At 48.0% G+C, this 14,854-nt stretch overlaps 1 protein-coding gene across 1 annotated transcript in view; it reads left to right on the forward strand.

Annotated features, from left to right (window-relative positions):
- LOC133345410 (uncharacterized) overlaps nucleotides 1-11,730 on the forward strand; it is a 28,639-nt gene extending 16,909 nt beyond the window's left edge. Inside the window, exons 6-13 of the mRNA XM_061556134.1 lie at nucleotides 645-762; nucleotides 1,215-1,390; nucleotides 4,782-4,863; nucleotides 6,832-6,971; nucleotides 7,396-8,334; nucleotides 9,604-9,729; nucleotides 11,043-11,176; nucleotides 11,329-11,730. Coding sequence (XP_061412118.1) covers nucleotides 645-762; nucleotides 1,215-1,390; nucleotides 4,782-4,863; nucleotides 6,832-6,971; nucleotides 7,396-8,334; nucleotides 9,604-9,729; nucleotides 11,043-11,176; nucleotides 11,329-11,466 — 1,853 coding nt within the window. The 3' untranslated portion in view covers nucleotides 11,467-11,730. The remainder of the gene's footprint in view (nucleotides 1-644; nucleotides 763-1,214; nucleotides 1,391-4,781; nucleotides 4,864-6,831; nucleotides 6,972-7,395; nucleotides 8,335-9,603; nucleotides 9,730-11,042; nucleotides 11,177-11,328) is intronic.
- The last annotated feature ends 3,124 nt before the right edge of the window (nucleotides 11,731-14,854 follow it).

The following is a 14,854-nucleotide window of genomic DNA, read 5'->3' on the forward strand; positions in this document are numbered from 1 at the left end:
ACGTTTTTGGCTTCGCTTGAAGAGATCCACTGACAAACCCCCACCCCCCCCCGGCACCGTCAGAGTAGTTCTTGACGCATGAGAGGTTTCTTATCCGCACGGAGGCAACGCTTGTGCTCCGACTGATGCTCCTGCTGTTGTGGAGTGACTCGTGCAGCCAGCTATGGCTGCAGAGTCTGGTAGTACGTGTTGTTTACGTCGTTTATTGTGAAAATTCCATCACAGTTCCTATGATTACTGCTGTTTCATTGCTTTTATGGCTTTATTTTGGTGATTTTCGAAAAGTTTTTTGGTTTGACCATGTTTGTTTGTTGTAGTACAGAGTTAGACTGATGGCCTTAAACTAAGTTGTCTTATGGTTGTTGTTGTTTGACTTGCATCCCACTGGGATTTTTGCACATTTTTGTGTACGGTGCTTTTTCTGCAATAATTTGCTGTCTTTTTTTGGATTTTCTGTTTGCACTCGGTCACATATTCACTTTAAGATGTTTTTTGTTGCGGTTGCACCTGATTCAAGAGCCGAATGGCTCACAGGGGCTATACCTAATAAATTAACTTGAAATTAACTTGAACGCTGTCCGTCCCAAGTTTGAATGAGTTTGAGACCTTGGTGGGGTTGGGGGGGGCGGTCTTTCTCTGTGCAGAACCGGAGCAGCAGAGGGCCATACAAGAGGCCATGAATGAGTTTAACGATCGAACGTGCGTCAGGTTTGTGCCACGTGACAATGAAGCCGACTACCTGGCCTTCTATCCCGTCATGGGGTAAGTTGGTGTGTGTGTGTGGATGTTTGATTTAAGGCTCTCACCCCCACACCTCGTGGTGTTTTTCATCTGAGTCTGTAAAGCAGTGAGGCGAGTCATACAATTTTTTAAGCCGAGTTTAAGTCCAAACTCTGTGGGGAAATTGCAAATTTGATCGGAGAATTTTTTTTTCAATATTGTATGATCTCTAACGTGTACGATTCATTGCCTCTTTACGCTCTCATTTGGCATTTAAGTCCCATATTCTGCAGCCCCAAAGATTCATCCTCGCCGGCCCATTTAGTTAATATTTTTTTGGACCCGTCCAAATGGGCCAATTTAGAAGACCACACGACAATTTGGGCCCGTTGTGTTTTACAAATGCCTGGGCCCGATTTTCTGTTTAGTCCCAGTCCCCCATCACTGATTTTTGTGGATGATCATCTGTGGACGACGTGGGTGGTTGGGGACAGATGCTACTCGCTGATGGGGCACCACAGGGGCATGCAGATCGTGTCTCTGGACGAGCGCTGCCTGCAAAAGGGCATCATCCAGCACGAGCTGCTGCACTCGCTGGGCTTCTGGCACGAGCAGGCGCGCAGCGACCGCGACCGCTTCGTGTCCGTGCAGTGGGACGACATCATTCCAGGTCGGCACAACCTCGTGTGGACCCCCGTGTTTGGCCCAAAAAACGTGGCTCTACCAGTACCCACACGCCTCCCGAGGTGGCAACTGCTTCCACGGATTCTTTTTCTTTTCGGCATTTAATCTCCTAGGTCACAAAGTCGAGTGGTAGCAAGGTCAAGGTGGTAATTTGTTTGTTAAATGTATACAGAATGTAGGAATTTGTTATTGAATGGGTTCCATAGTACAGTATGTGTAATAGAATAAAATAATTTCGATTTAAAGCTTTCGTGACTGCAGGGATTCATCTTCTTGGTTCTTTCGGTAAAGTTACGTGACTTTACCGAAAGAACCAAGAAGAAGAAAATAATCTCGTGTCATTTGAAAAGCCCACGGCATGTGTGCGTGTAATATATGAAATGGTTGTTATGTTACGCTCCACTATCTGTCCATGGTGGATGGAGACTGCCTGTGGGTGGGGGGATACTAGCAAGTAGCATTCGTCTCCCCACGTGGTACTCACCCAACCCCCCCCCCCCCCCCCGCTTGGCTCATGTGCTATTATTATTTATGGCTACCTCGTCTACTTTTCTTGCTCCATTTCTCACTCTGTTGTCGTCATCGGCAGCCACGTTCTAGCCACTGCTGGATGGATGTCTCCGGCAACGTTGTTTTTCAATCCGACGATCTGCTACAGCGGCTGCCGCGTACGATCCGGTCTCATCCCACGATGCCCCCACGGTGGACCCGGCCTCCTTTTAGAAACGGCCCTCTCCATTGGCTGCAGACGCCCTCGTTGGTCACAAACCACAGACGACGAGCTCCTCTCTCCGCCCCCTTCTCGTGATGTCTTCTGGGCCAAGCCCTGTCTGTCAGAGGTCGCAAACGAGTTTTGATTCCTTACCCGTACCCGGCCGCACCAGGGTCGCAAACGGGTACCCGTACCCTACCCGATACCCGGCCGGGTACGGGTAGGGTACGGGTAGCCGATTGCGACCTCTGGGATGAAGCCATGTTGCAGGCGCGGGTGGGTTGATTCTAGGAACTTGAATTGTGAGAAGAGACAAGACGTTGGGAAATGAGTGACAAACGGTTACTCACCAGTGACTCGCGGTCTACCCGTACCCATGATAATTGGTTCTTTACCCTTCTATCTGGCAACAAAACTGACACCTTTTTGCAAGGAGTCATGTTTGCATAGACCGCAATACCTGCAGTCATAATACAAACAAAAGAACATAACTCTGATAATGTGCACTGTCCTTGAAGTTGATTGGTCCACACCCGAGACAGCTTTCCTTCGAGCCTAGTCTCATATGGGTTGGACCAGATGACGCCAAAAGGCGCACAACTCAAGGACAATGCACCATCAGAGTATGAGAGCTCGGGGCAAGCATCTACACTATGGGGACCTCATTTGCCAGTAAAAATATGATAATTGGTTCTTTACCCTTCTATCTGGCAACAAAACTGACACCTTTTTGCAAGGAGTCATGTTTGCATAGACCGCAATACCTGCAGTCATAATACAAACAAAAGAACATAACTCTGATAATGTGCACTGTCCTTGAAGTTGATTGGTCAACCAATGTGCACTGTCCTTGAAGTTGATTGGTCAACCAATCAACTTCAAGGACAGTGCACATTATCAGAGTTATGTTCTTTTGTTTGTATTATGACTGCAGGTATTGCGGTCTATGCAAACATGACTCCTTGCAAAAAGGTGTCAGTTTTGTTGCCAGATAGAAGGGTAAAGAACCAATTATCATATTTTTACTGGCAAATGAGGTCCCCATAGTGTAGATGCTTGCCCCGAGCTCTCATACTCTGATGGTGCATTGTCCTTGAGTTGTGCGCCTTTTGGCGTCATCTGGTCCAACCCATATGAGACTAGGCTCGAAGGAAAGCTGTCTCGGGTGTGGACCAATCAACTTCAAGGACAGTGCACATTATCAGAGTTATGTTCTTTTGTTTGTATTATGACTGCAGGTATTGCGGTCTATGCAAGCATGACTCCTTGCAAAAAGGTGTCAGTTTTGTTGCCAGATAGAAGGGTAAAGAACCAATTATCATATTTTTACTGGCAAATGAGGTCCCCATAGTGTAGATGCTTGCCCCGAGCTCTCATACTCTGATGGTGCATTGTCCTTGAGTTGTGCGCCTTTTGGCGTCATCTGGTCCAACCCATATGAGACTAGGCTCGAAGGAAAGCTGTCTCGGGTGTGGACCAATCAACTTCAAGGACAGTGCACATTATCAGAGTTATGTTCTTTTGTTTGTATTATGACTGCAGGTATTGCGGTCTATGCAAGCATGACTCCTTGCAAAAAGGTGTCAGTTTTGTTGCCAGATAGAAGGGTAAAGAACCAATTATCATATTTTTACTGGCAAATGAGGTCCCCATAGTGTAGATGCTTGCCCCGAGCTCTCATACTCTGATGGTGCATTGTCCTTGAGTTGTGCGCCTTTTGGCGTCATCTGGTCCAACCCATATGAGACTAGGCTCGAAGGAAAGCTGTCTCGGGTGTGGACCAATCAACTTCAAGGACAGTGCACATTATCAGAGTTATGTTCTTTTGTTTGTATTATGACTGCAGGTATTGCGGTCTATGCAAACATGACTCCTTGCAAAAAGGTGTCAGTTTTGTTGCCAGATAGAAGGGTAAAGAACCAATTATCATATTTTTACTGGCAAATGAGGTCCCCATAGTGTAGATGCTTGCCCCGAGCTCTCATACTCTGATGGTGCATTGTCCTTGAGTTGTGCGCCTTTTGGCGTCATCTGGTCCAACCCATATGAGACTAGGCTCGAAGGAAAGCTGTCTCGGGTGTGGACCAATCAACTTCAAGGACAGTGCACATTATCAGAGTTATGTTCTTTTGTTTGTATTATGACTGCAGGTATTGCGGTCTATGCAAACATGACTCCTTGCAAAAAGGTGTCAGTTTTGTTGCCAGATAGAAGGGTAAAGAACCAATTATCATATTTTTACTGGCAAATGAGGTCCCTATAGTGTACCCGTACCCAGCCAGGTACGGGTAGCCGGGTATCGGGTAGGGTACGGGTATCGGGTACCCGATTGCGACCTCTGCCAGAGGTGGGACAAAGTCATTGTTATGCAAGTCCAAGTCGAGTCTGAAGTCATCAAATTCATGACTCGAGTCTGACTCGAGTCCAAGTCACATGACTCGAGTCCACACCTCTGACCTCTGCTGTCTGTGCGACGACGGGGGGGACGCGTTACTCTTACCCCCCCTCCCCGCCCGCACCTCCGATTAGCGCGGTTGGCTGTGTACGGTGCGACAGACGTTCAACATACATTTTACGCACGTTACAAAGCTGAGCGCTGTCGCGAATACGGGGTGCGAATCTCGCGTTGTACCCTTTTTGGCCTTCGTCGTGTGTCGTCGCGCAGGATACGAGCACAACTTCAAGAAGGAGCAGACCAACAACCTGGACACGCCCTACGACTACGGCTCTCTTCTCCACTACAACCGGTACGGGCGGCGGCGGCGACCTCGCGCTCCGTTGCGTTCAGCGCCGCGGTGTCGAGATTTTAACTACCTCGCCTGGTATACAGGAGGTCGTTGGTTCGACCCTTACGCCTGTATGCTTGGAGTTTGCGTGCTCTCCCCGTGGTCGCGTGGATTTTTCTCCCCGGTCCTCCACATTTCGAATCGACATGCGTTTAGAGAATGTGGCTGCTGAAAAATGTAAGCCACTTTGAGCTGTCAATTGTGGCCACTTCGCTTCTGAAAAAGAGCTACATAGATCAGTGGGCTTTATCTGGAAAATTAAAGTTTATTTCAGTTTTTTAGCTCTTGCTCGCAGACCTCCAGTGCCGCCTGCCCCATCAGCTCCAGAATCATGCCGCATACGCGATTCGTTATTGTGGTATAATGTGTGTATTTTGCATTTTATTTGCCACACTTGTGCGTTGGGAATATATGGCAGTTTAATTTCATTGAAATGTCCGATTGGTCCAAGGGGGGTGGATTTGATTGCCTTGTTCTCTAACGAGAACGAACCTTCCCACAATGCAATGTTGCCAGCAACACTTTATAATGTACTTTTAATATAAATTAATGTATTTAGCAATGATTGTTTTAATAGGCGGTTTGTCCATTACACGAGCTACTATTAAATAACTATGCCTATGCCATTTTAAATACTGGCCATCAGAATTTTTTTTATTCAATTACTCATCAGGCTCTATGGTATTAAGCACAGTCTCAAACGCTTATCTATCTCTAGGCCTTGCTCTGTGCCATTTAAGAAGCGCTTTTGCCTGGATCATTGTTTATTACGTTAAGGTCCCAGTATTATTGACGATTGATGTTTAATGATTTACTTCCGGTGCAGCTTGTACCAAATGAAAGCACTCGGCACAATACTTGAAGCATTGCAGAGCTTTAGGCACAGTGGTTCAATGCACACTGCACTATAAACGTGGTTAACCCAAGTTAAATTCCTATCTGTGGCAAGCGATTCCGAATTCTCTGGTCCGGTGGATCCATGTCGAGAGTATTCTAGATTTAAATGTAGGGTTTGGCGGCAAGACATGTTAGAGCCTTTATAATAAAATGTTGCTTTCTCCTATAATTATCTTATTTCGGTGGGGTATCTATAAATGGATCCGCCTGTACACTGCAACTTTAAAATGCCCTTTTAAAACGACACAAACCTGTGCAAAGGGCACTCCTCGGCCTTTGTGCATTATTGAAAAACCATTAACAGTTGCTGAACTGCATTGTGGTTAAATTTCGATTTAAAGCTTTCGTGACTGCAGGGATTCATCTCTTTGGTTCTTTCGGTAAAGTCACGTGACTTTACTAGAAAGAACCAAGAAGATGCATTGTGGTTGCCGTGGAATAACTTTGAGAAAAGTGACACCGAGATGGACAACGGTAGAGCGGTGTATCGTCCTTGTTAGGACTCGTCGGCAAGGTGTAACCTCCGATTTAGCATGGGTCGGCTTTGTACGGCGAAAAAAGTTCTACGTACACACAATAGTCAGCAGTGTTAACATCTGCAAAGGTTTGGCTAACTGCAGCCAGTCGGTCCGTCACGATTGTTCAAATTAATTTGATGGTGACCTGAGACAGAGGACCACAATGCAGTTCTTCAGGAACTGTTGTTTTTTGCATAATGCACAAAAGCTTTCTAGTATTCGTTTCTGTGTTTGACACTTTAATGGTTTTGTGGTCTGCACTGGGGACCACAATGCAGTTCTTCAGGAACTGTTTTTTGCATAATGCACAAAAGCTCTCTAGTATTCGTTTCTGTGTTTGACACTTTAATGGTTTTGTGGTCTGCACTGGGGACCACAATGCAGTTCTTCAGGAACTGTTGTTTTTTGCATAATGCACAAAAGCTTTCTAGTATTCGTTTCTGTGTTTGACACTTTAATGGTTTTGTGGCCTGCACTGGGGTTTTTGTTAAAATCGTGAGCTTTCCGGCTGCAGATTTGCGTTCACGAAAAACAGAAGGCCAACGCTCGTACCGACCCCCGAGACGAACGTGACCCTGGGGCAGCGCGAGAAGCTCAGTGACCAGGACGTCTACAAAGTGAACCGGTTTTATGCGTGCAGCAAGCACATGGAAGGTACGCAGTTCTCTGTGCAGTCAAGATGTCCGGTTGCGTTCATGTAGAGTACGTGAATGGACTGTGACCACCAACTCGCTTGGAATGAAAGGCCCCATCTTATCCGATCTCAAGCTTGGCAGGATTTGAGCCCTGGATAGGTGCTTGTTATTGGGCAACTATTGTGCATTAAAAAAAGGTCGTAGACTCGTGCAACGAGTGTTCATTGTGTGTCAAGCAAACCAAAATGCTAAAGTATCGGAGCTGCAATGTTTTGTGCAGTCATTTGTGACCAGGCAGAGACCATTAACTCGCTGCACTAGAAGGAAGCCAGTTTAGAAAATCGGTGGCTGAAACCTGGATACTAAATATTTACTCGCCTTTCGAGCCTCTGAAATTTGTAGCAATGCCCTCTAATTCTCCTTTACTTTATTTACTCCACGAGGTGCCGTTCCAGAAAACAAGATGGACAAAAACGTGACGACATCGACGTCAAATTCCTCTTCATCTCACATTGAAATGACCATTGGCAATGACAATGTCGCTCTCACCACGCCACCTCGAAACGTTTCCGATTCTACCAGCTCTTCCGTGAGCGACGGCATTGGCTCTTCTGCACTTCCAATGAACGTGGCGACTTTTGAATACGCTTCGCAACCTTTGAGTCCTCTTGGAGGCACTCCATCGCAAGAACCCTTGTCGACCATGATTCCGTGTTTAACCACGATCCCATCTTCGGCCACAATCCCGCCGTCAATCACCGCTACGGAGACTACGCGTTCTCAAGATGTCACGAGTCTCCCCGTGCCTGCTGGACACGTAACTGGAACCGCCACGGCAAAAAATACGACTGCCATGACTACATCCAGTGCCGGTACAATATCTCCTTTGGATGCCTCTCCATCGACGAGAAGTGACCATGATACAGCCTCGCAAGGCTCTGTGCCTCAAGCTACAGAATTGCCCGGAGTGGATGACACGGCCAAATCGGACGCTACTATGCTGCCCGCCGATGGCTTTGGGTCATCCGACTATGCAGCAGGACGGACAACCTTAAAATCGCATCCGAACGCTCGCCCAGCAACAACGACGTCTGGTGATCAGCAGCCACTGACCACCAACGGTTGGACACAACCGACTACTCCGCCCGGCGATCTGGTGACCGGCAGGACCGGAAACTTCTCTCTGCGTCACTTGCTGCCGGGAAGCGCCCCGCTCGCCGTGCTGGAGGAGGCTCTCTGTGACTTCGAGACGAGCTCGCAGTGCCCGTGGGCGCAGTCCATCGCAGACGACTTCGACTGGACGCTGGCGTTGGGCAGCACTCCGTCGTGGAACACTGGGCCGCGTGCCGACCACACGCTCGGCCGGTGTGGAACCAGGACCGGTGAGGAGCGCCGACCCGGCCCTGTCGTTGCGACCCCTTTGTTTTTAACGCTTTCCCGTTCCGCGACATCTGTAGGTTGCAGGGTGGGTCCCGTTCACCGCTGAATCTCGGAACGCGCAAGCGGTTCAGCTTCTATTGTATTTGGAGGCAAAGCGTCGTTGTTTTTAAAGACAATGTACCAGCCACAGAACGGTAGCGACACGACCACGCTATGATAGCTGGTGCCAAACTGCCATACCCCCTCCCACATGGCCTTGTGGGAGCCTTGGTACCGATAAAGTTATTTTTATTTAAAACTGACGTACACGTACGTCATCGAAACGGGAAAGTGTTCAATGGGGCATACTGAATCTCGGCCGGCACACGCGACAAGGTCGACATTTAAACCGGCTGTTAATGAATGTTTAAATGCTAAATTTTGATTTGTAACGATACTATTTGCTCTTGTCCATAGGGCATTCTGTGCTCGCTCTCACGCTTTTGTCTATTTTGGGAAAGGTTATGATGCCCGTTGCTTAATTTGCCATCTATTTTAAATGTACCAATATTTTGAGGCTACGGGGCTGAGTCAATGGTTGGTGATGGTGCCAGGGCTTTTAACTTCTCGGCTGAATTTTTTTCCAGGTCTCCAGGTAGACTGGAAGTTGGCACTAGACTAGTAACTTTCCAGACCGATTATTATCAAGCCGCATTTGTTCAAGCAAATAAACTCTGGGACCAGTTTTGGCCTTCTCTCTCTGGGTCTTGTAATCGGAGTGAAGCTTGTTAAACATACTGCTGGGGGGTATCAGACGTTATTGTCTAGAGACACAACTGTGGGGAGCGGTAACGCAACGGTTAGCGTGCTACGCTTCGAACCCGGCGACCCGCGTTTGGTTCCCGCTTGCAGCCAACACCAGGTGACGATTATCTGACTCGATCCCGGGCCTTCCCAAGGTCGACTCGGGCTCAAATGAGTAACCTGGTGCAGTGTGTCAATATCGCCACTGGGGAGACCAGGCAGCCGGACTTGGTCCTGGCTACCCACCCTCGTGTCGTGCCGGCCTTCAATAGGTGCTCGCTAACAGCACTTGCGCCCCCCCCCCCCACAGTCTTCTATAGCTATACGGGGGGGATCTTTGTCTTTTTTATGTTTTTACCCAAAATGTTCCAAGGCCAAGCAGTAACGAGGTTCGTATAAAATACTTAGGACGACATCGATGCGGTGTTTGCACCTTGAGAATCTATTCAAAGGCTTCTTCGTCTGTTGTTTGTGGCGAGTGTCGTCAGGTCATTACTTGTACACGGAGGCCTCTTATCCTCGGGAAGACGGTCACACGGCTGTGCTGACCAGCCCTCTCTTCCGAGGGCCCAAGTGCATGACCTTCTGGTACCACATGAGGGGAGCGAGCATGGGTAAGTGAAATGGCAAAGGCACAAGTACAACCACAAACGCATGACAATATTAGAATAGTTTTTAAACCCTTTTTCGCCATAAAATAATAATAATGCAATTTGTAACGCGTGCAAATTTGCGAACGTAACGGCCGCAACTCGGAGGCGCGGAGCCAAGCTCGGAGTCGCTCGAAAGCACGTGGTTATAGAGGTGAGTTTTTAAGTGTCTCTTGAAGGAGGCGATTGAGGTGATGCTGCGAATGTGCAGAGGGATATCGTTCCAGACTGTTGGGGCTGCCACCGAGAAGCGGCACATAGACATGGCCATCCTGGATCAGGAGTTAAGATGTTACACCAAACGGAAACCTTTTGCAAAGAAGCATGACGGTTTATTGCTTGCATTTGCGACTTTTTCTGAATCAAATATGTACGTTTTATTCCAGAAATGTTTAAATTATGTTGCGTGCGTTGCGCTCTAGGACACTTTTGTTTCAATTCACCGTTCTCGTAGCGCTTGGTGCTCTATCTTGTGGTGTTTATAGACTAGCCCACGTAAGATGACGTTATCGAAACTTTGAGGGAGGAGTGGGAGGGGAATACTGGGAAGGCCGTCTTCCCGACGATGGTGTAATGATGCCGTGATCTCTCCAACCACTTGAGTGGAAACTAATTGATGGATTCGGATTCTGAATCATGATTCATCGGCTCCCATTTTTGAGAAGGGGGCTGAATCCTTCCCTCAATAGGCCATATCTGCGAACATATTCTTGATTAACCAATTTAATGGCACAATGTGGGAATCTAGGAAAAATGCTTCGACCAAGACCCAAACAACGCTCACCCTCCTAATTTTGACATTCCTTCTCCAAAGACGCAGCTGTAAAACAATTTACCACATGTGCACATTGGCCTAGTGATGTTCTCATCTCCTTTCATGAATGGAAAATAAAATAAAAGCCTACAGGAGTACAACTGGCCAAGCAACCCAAACTATTGAACATGTAGTCCGTGCTCCTTGAATAAATGAGGAACGGAATAACTACAACTCTGTTTAACACGTAGGTTTTCACAACCAATATAAACACACCTGGTGTGCTGTACTAGTAACGAATTGGCATGTTTTGTTCAAGTGACAAACCTTACTAATTTGCTAATCGGGTGGTGCCGGGTTTAACGACACATTTATGCGATCTAAACTCCCAAAAAACCTGTTATACACCAACTCTCTCTCCTGAAGCCCTCTTGTCGTGGCTAGCAGACCTCGACGGTTGGCATTTATATGTCTGCTATACAGTGCACAAGAAATGTAATCCACCGCTTGTGTTTGTTCCCAGGAACGCTGAGTGTGCGTCTTGAGTGCACCGATGGCGCCGATAGGCCAGTCCTGTGGTCCGCCAGCGGTGACCGCGGCAATGCATGGCTCTACGCAGAGTTGGGCATTTTTGTTCCGCCACGACAGCTGTTCAAGGTAAGCAGCCATTTGTCCATCATAGGTGCTGCTCGAAAAACGGCACTTGCCCCAAAAGTGTGGTTTAAGGCTATACAGAGTGGGGGGGGGGGGGGTTGGTTGGGAGGACCTTTGTCTTTGTGTGTGTTCTTAAGGAGCGTTTGTTGTTTCAGCTGCACCTTGAAGGTATCCTCGGTAATGGTTTCCAAGGAGACGCGGCAGTAGACGATGTGCTGGTGTCGTGCGGGAGCTGCGGCAAGGCGCGGCAGTGGCAGCAGCGGCCGGGTTGTGACCGCGATTCGAGGCCGTAGCGGCCGCCAGGCGAGCGGCCACGGGGAAGGAATTTCCGCAGCCAAATTGCGCGAAACCCGCTCCTGAATGTTGCCGAATGAGAGCGCTTTTCCAGTGCAAGGTTTTTAATGAAACGTGCGGCCTCGCCGTGTGATCTCTCATTGTGGTGCGCTGCGACTGATGCCCACCGCCCAAGAATAATAATCCGGATGAGATGGTGGAAAGTTAACGTGATTAAATCCCCATATAAAGCGATGTTTTGTTTTTTTTACGTCCAGGTTGGATTATTTATAATGGAAAGTAAATGCACGCGTGTACTTTAATTGTCGTCTTCCAAAAGAAAGTATGTTTAAATGTCTTGCAGAAATCAAATAAAATTATGATGTGTGGATAAGCTTACGTGTGAATTTAATTCACTTTGCTGGTAACACTGGTCAACACACTTTTTCTGGCATATAATGTATTCCAACGCTTTTAAGGTAATTTTGGGATGCTGATTCCAAATCTGGCATCAGTTTTTGAGATGTAAAATATTGCATTTTCAATCAAAACTGCAGAAGAAAAATATTAAATAAATGTGGATATCTACATAAAATTATATTATAAACACACTATCCAAAAAATACAGCACAATATTTTAACACTAAAGCAGTCACTGACTCGCAACAACTTGCAATCATAAGTGACAGTTAATTTTGGGTAAAATCAATGAAAATGGGGTATGCCGATAGCATAAAATGAGATGTGATAGAGCAAATCAGAGATCAGATTAGGAATCGGCACCCTGAAATTAGTCTAAAACAGCTGCAAAAGTCCGGGCCAGAAAAAAACTTTTTTTTGTTGACCAGTGGTATTCTAAAACACGAAATGAAGACAATTTTAACTTTAATCTTCCTCGGCATACAGTGTCTAACTGCACCTGCTCAAGTTTCTAATTGTATAAAGGTCTGCTGCCCTGCCCACTGCATTGTCTTTGGGCGCCCTCCAGTCTCTTGTCGCACAATGAGGCCCGCCTCGCTTCCAGAAGGTTGCGGCGCTGTCACGACGTGTCGTGTTGTCCGAGTAGTAAGTCCAGAGCCAAATCTCTCCCAATGTTCAACTCATCCGATGAGGCGCGAGGGGCCTCCATCTATATTCGTGCCACGCGCAATAGCGGTGCTGCCCCGTGGTGAAATGGTGACCACGGCTGGACTTGCAACTCAGATCGCCGGTTTGATTATTACATTTTCCAGCGCAGCGGTTGGACGTTTCTCCGGTAAATTCACCCAGAATAGTAAGTTGGTACGAAAGGTTAAAAGTCGAAAAGCATTTCCATCCCCCATAAATCGCATCTTCGGGGGACCCCCTTGTTGACATCTCTGGTTGACATTGGGAATATTTTTTGAAGCACAGCCCCCCCGCCCCCCCCCCACTCCCGGTTGAATTTAAGCCGAGACGGCGTGGTATTGCTGTACGTTGGATTTATTTCAATCAAGCAAGTCTATTTCTAAAGCACTTTCGTGCAAAATATGCCAAAGTGATGTACAGATATGAAAAATAACTACTAGATTGTGAAAAAAACAAATGCCACACAACAAAATTGCATTATAAATTGCTATCTAAGGCATATAAAAATAACAAAACAAATCTTAAGTAAAAGCAAGTTTAAAAAGGTGAGGTTTTTATATTAAATTAAAAATTGCTCAATAATTGCGTAGCCAAGACAAGTGTGCACCCAGTGCCGGATTATCCTCGTAGCAAAAGTAGCTACACATGCTACGGGCCCCGCGCTAAACGCTTTCAAGCTACCAATTCCGGTTCCCTGATTCTGCACTTGCTCTTACTATAGTACTATACCGCCTTCAACTTTTATGAACGACTGGGTGTTTAAGGCTAGCGATTTGTCGTATTATCTGGCTGTATAGCAAATGAAAAAATGCTTTTACTTTACTGTGCAAGCAAAACATTTGTGTTTTTAATATTTACACTGTCCTTTTAATTTAGGGGATCTTTAACAAATGCTACAGACTCCGCACGAGCTTCATCCGGCACCGCGCACACAGCCACGTCGCTCGAGAGTGCCGATTTGTTTTGCTCTGTCCGGCTCGCAGTTCCCCCACGTGGATGTGTGGGGGTGATGGTGGTGTGGTGGTGATGGGGGGTAGCGGTGTGGGGGTGGTGGGGGTGGGGTGGGGGTGGGGTGGGGGTGGTGTGGGGGTGATGGTGGCGGTGTGGTGGTGTGGGGGGTGGTGGCGGTGTGGTGGGGGGTGATGGGGGTGGATTAGGGATCGTATGCCAGCACGTAATGATTGGCTGTGTATGTGGTGACGCGCGCTGACGGTGGAGGATCAGGGGTCAGCGCGGGGTCGTGGGTTACGGGGTGCTGATTGGCTGTGTGCCGGTGACGCGCTGAGAGGGAGTGATCAGGTGACAGCGCGGTGTGATTGGTGGAGTAGTGTTAACACGCGCTGGGGGAAAACGGATCGTAGAGAGAGCGCGTCGTGATTGGTTAACTAAGGAGCGATGCTCACGTAGACGTCCGCATCAGCTCCGTCTCCCGTGAGCAGGGGCTATAAAAGGGGATGCACACAGGCGTAAGGGCAGTATGTAACCAGCGAAGAATGAAGACGGGGATCGAAGAGATAGGGCCCTGCGGTACCTAGTCCTGCTGTCCTAACGGGACCGGGACTCTGTGTAACCCAGAGGCGAGTGTATTGTGTGTAGCCAGAGGCATAGAGTCTACACGAGTTAAGTGGAGTGTATAGTACAAAGAATAGAGACCACACGTTGTATTGTGACACGTCAAGATTTAATAAAAGTGTGTTACCCGGGGCAGTGAGTGAGTGGTGAGTGAGTGGTGAGCGAGTGAGTGGTGAGCGAGTGAGTGGTGAGTGAGTGAGTGGTGAGGCCTACGTGGAGGCCTACGTCGGGGCCCACGGGGGCCTACATAGAGGCCTAAGTCGGGGCCTACGTCGAGGCCTACTTCAAGGCCTACGTCGGGGCCCACGTGGAGGGCGCTCGTCAATGGAAGCAGAACAATGAAGCTGATGAGCCAAACATCTCGTCTCCACGTCCACATCACGCAACTATTCAGCCTCGGCGCCTCCAGGCCGCACGGCCGCTGCTGCTCTGCTGTAGTACACACAGCTGCGGCTGCTTCGTGTATGACTCCTGCGACTGCAGCTGCTACAGCAGCTACAACAACAGCAGCTACAACAACAACAGCAGCTGCAGCAACAACAGCAGCTGCAGCAACAGCAGCTGCAGCAGCAGCAGCTGCAGCAGCAACAGCAGCAGCTGCAACAACAACAACAGCAGCAGCTGCAATAGCAGCAGCAGCAGCTGCAGCAACAACAGCAGCTGCAGCAACAACAGCAGCAGCTGCAGCAACAACAGCAGCAGCTGCAACAACAACAGCAGCTGCAACAA

The sequence above is a fragment of the Lethenteron reissneri genome, chromosome 22 (genome assembly GCF_015708825.2).
Source record: "Lethenteron reissneri isolate LAM-NWPU_2019-01 chromosome 22, ASM1570882v1, whole genome shotgun sequence".
Classification (NCBI taxonomy): domain Eukaryota; kingdom Metazoa; phylum Chordata; class Hyperoartia; order Petromyzontiformes; family Petromyzontidae; genus Lethenteron; species Lethenteron reissneri.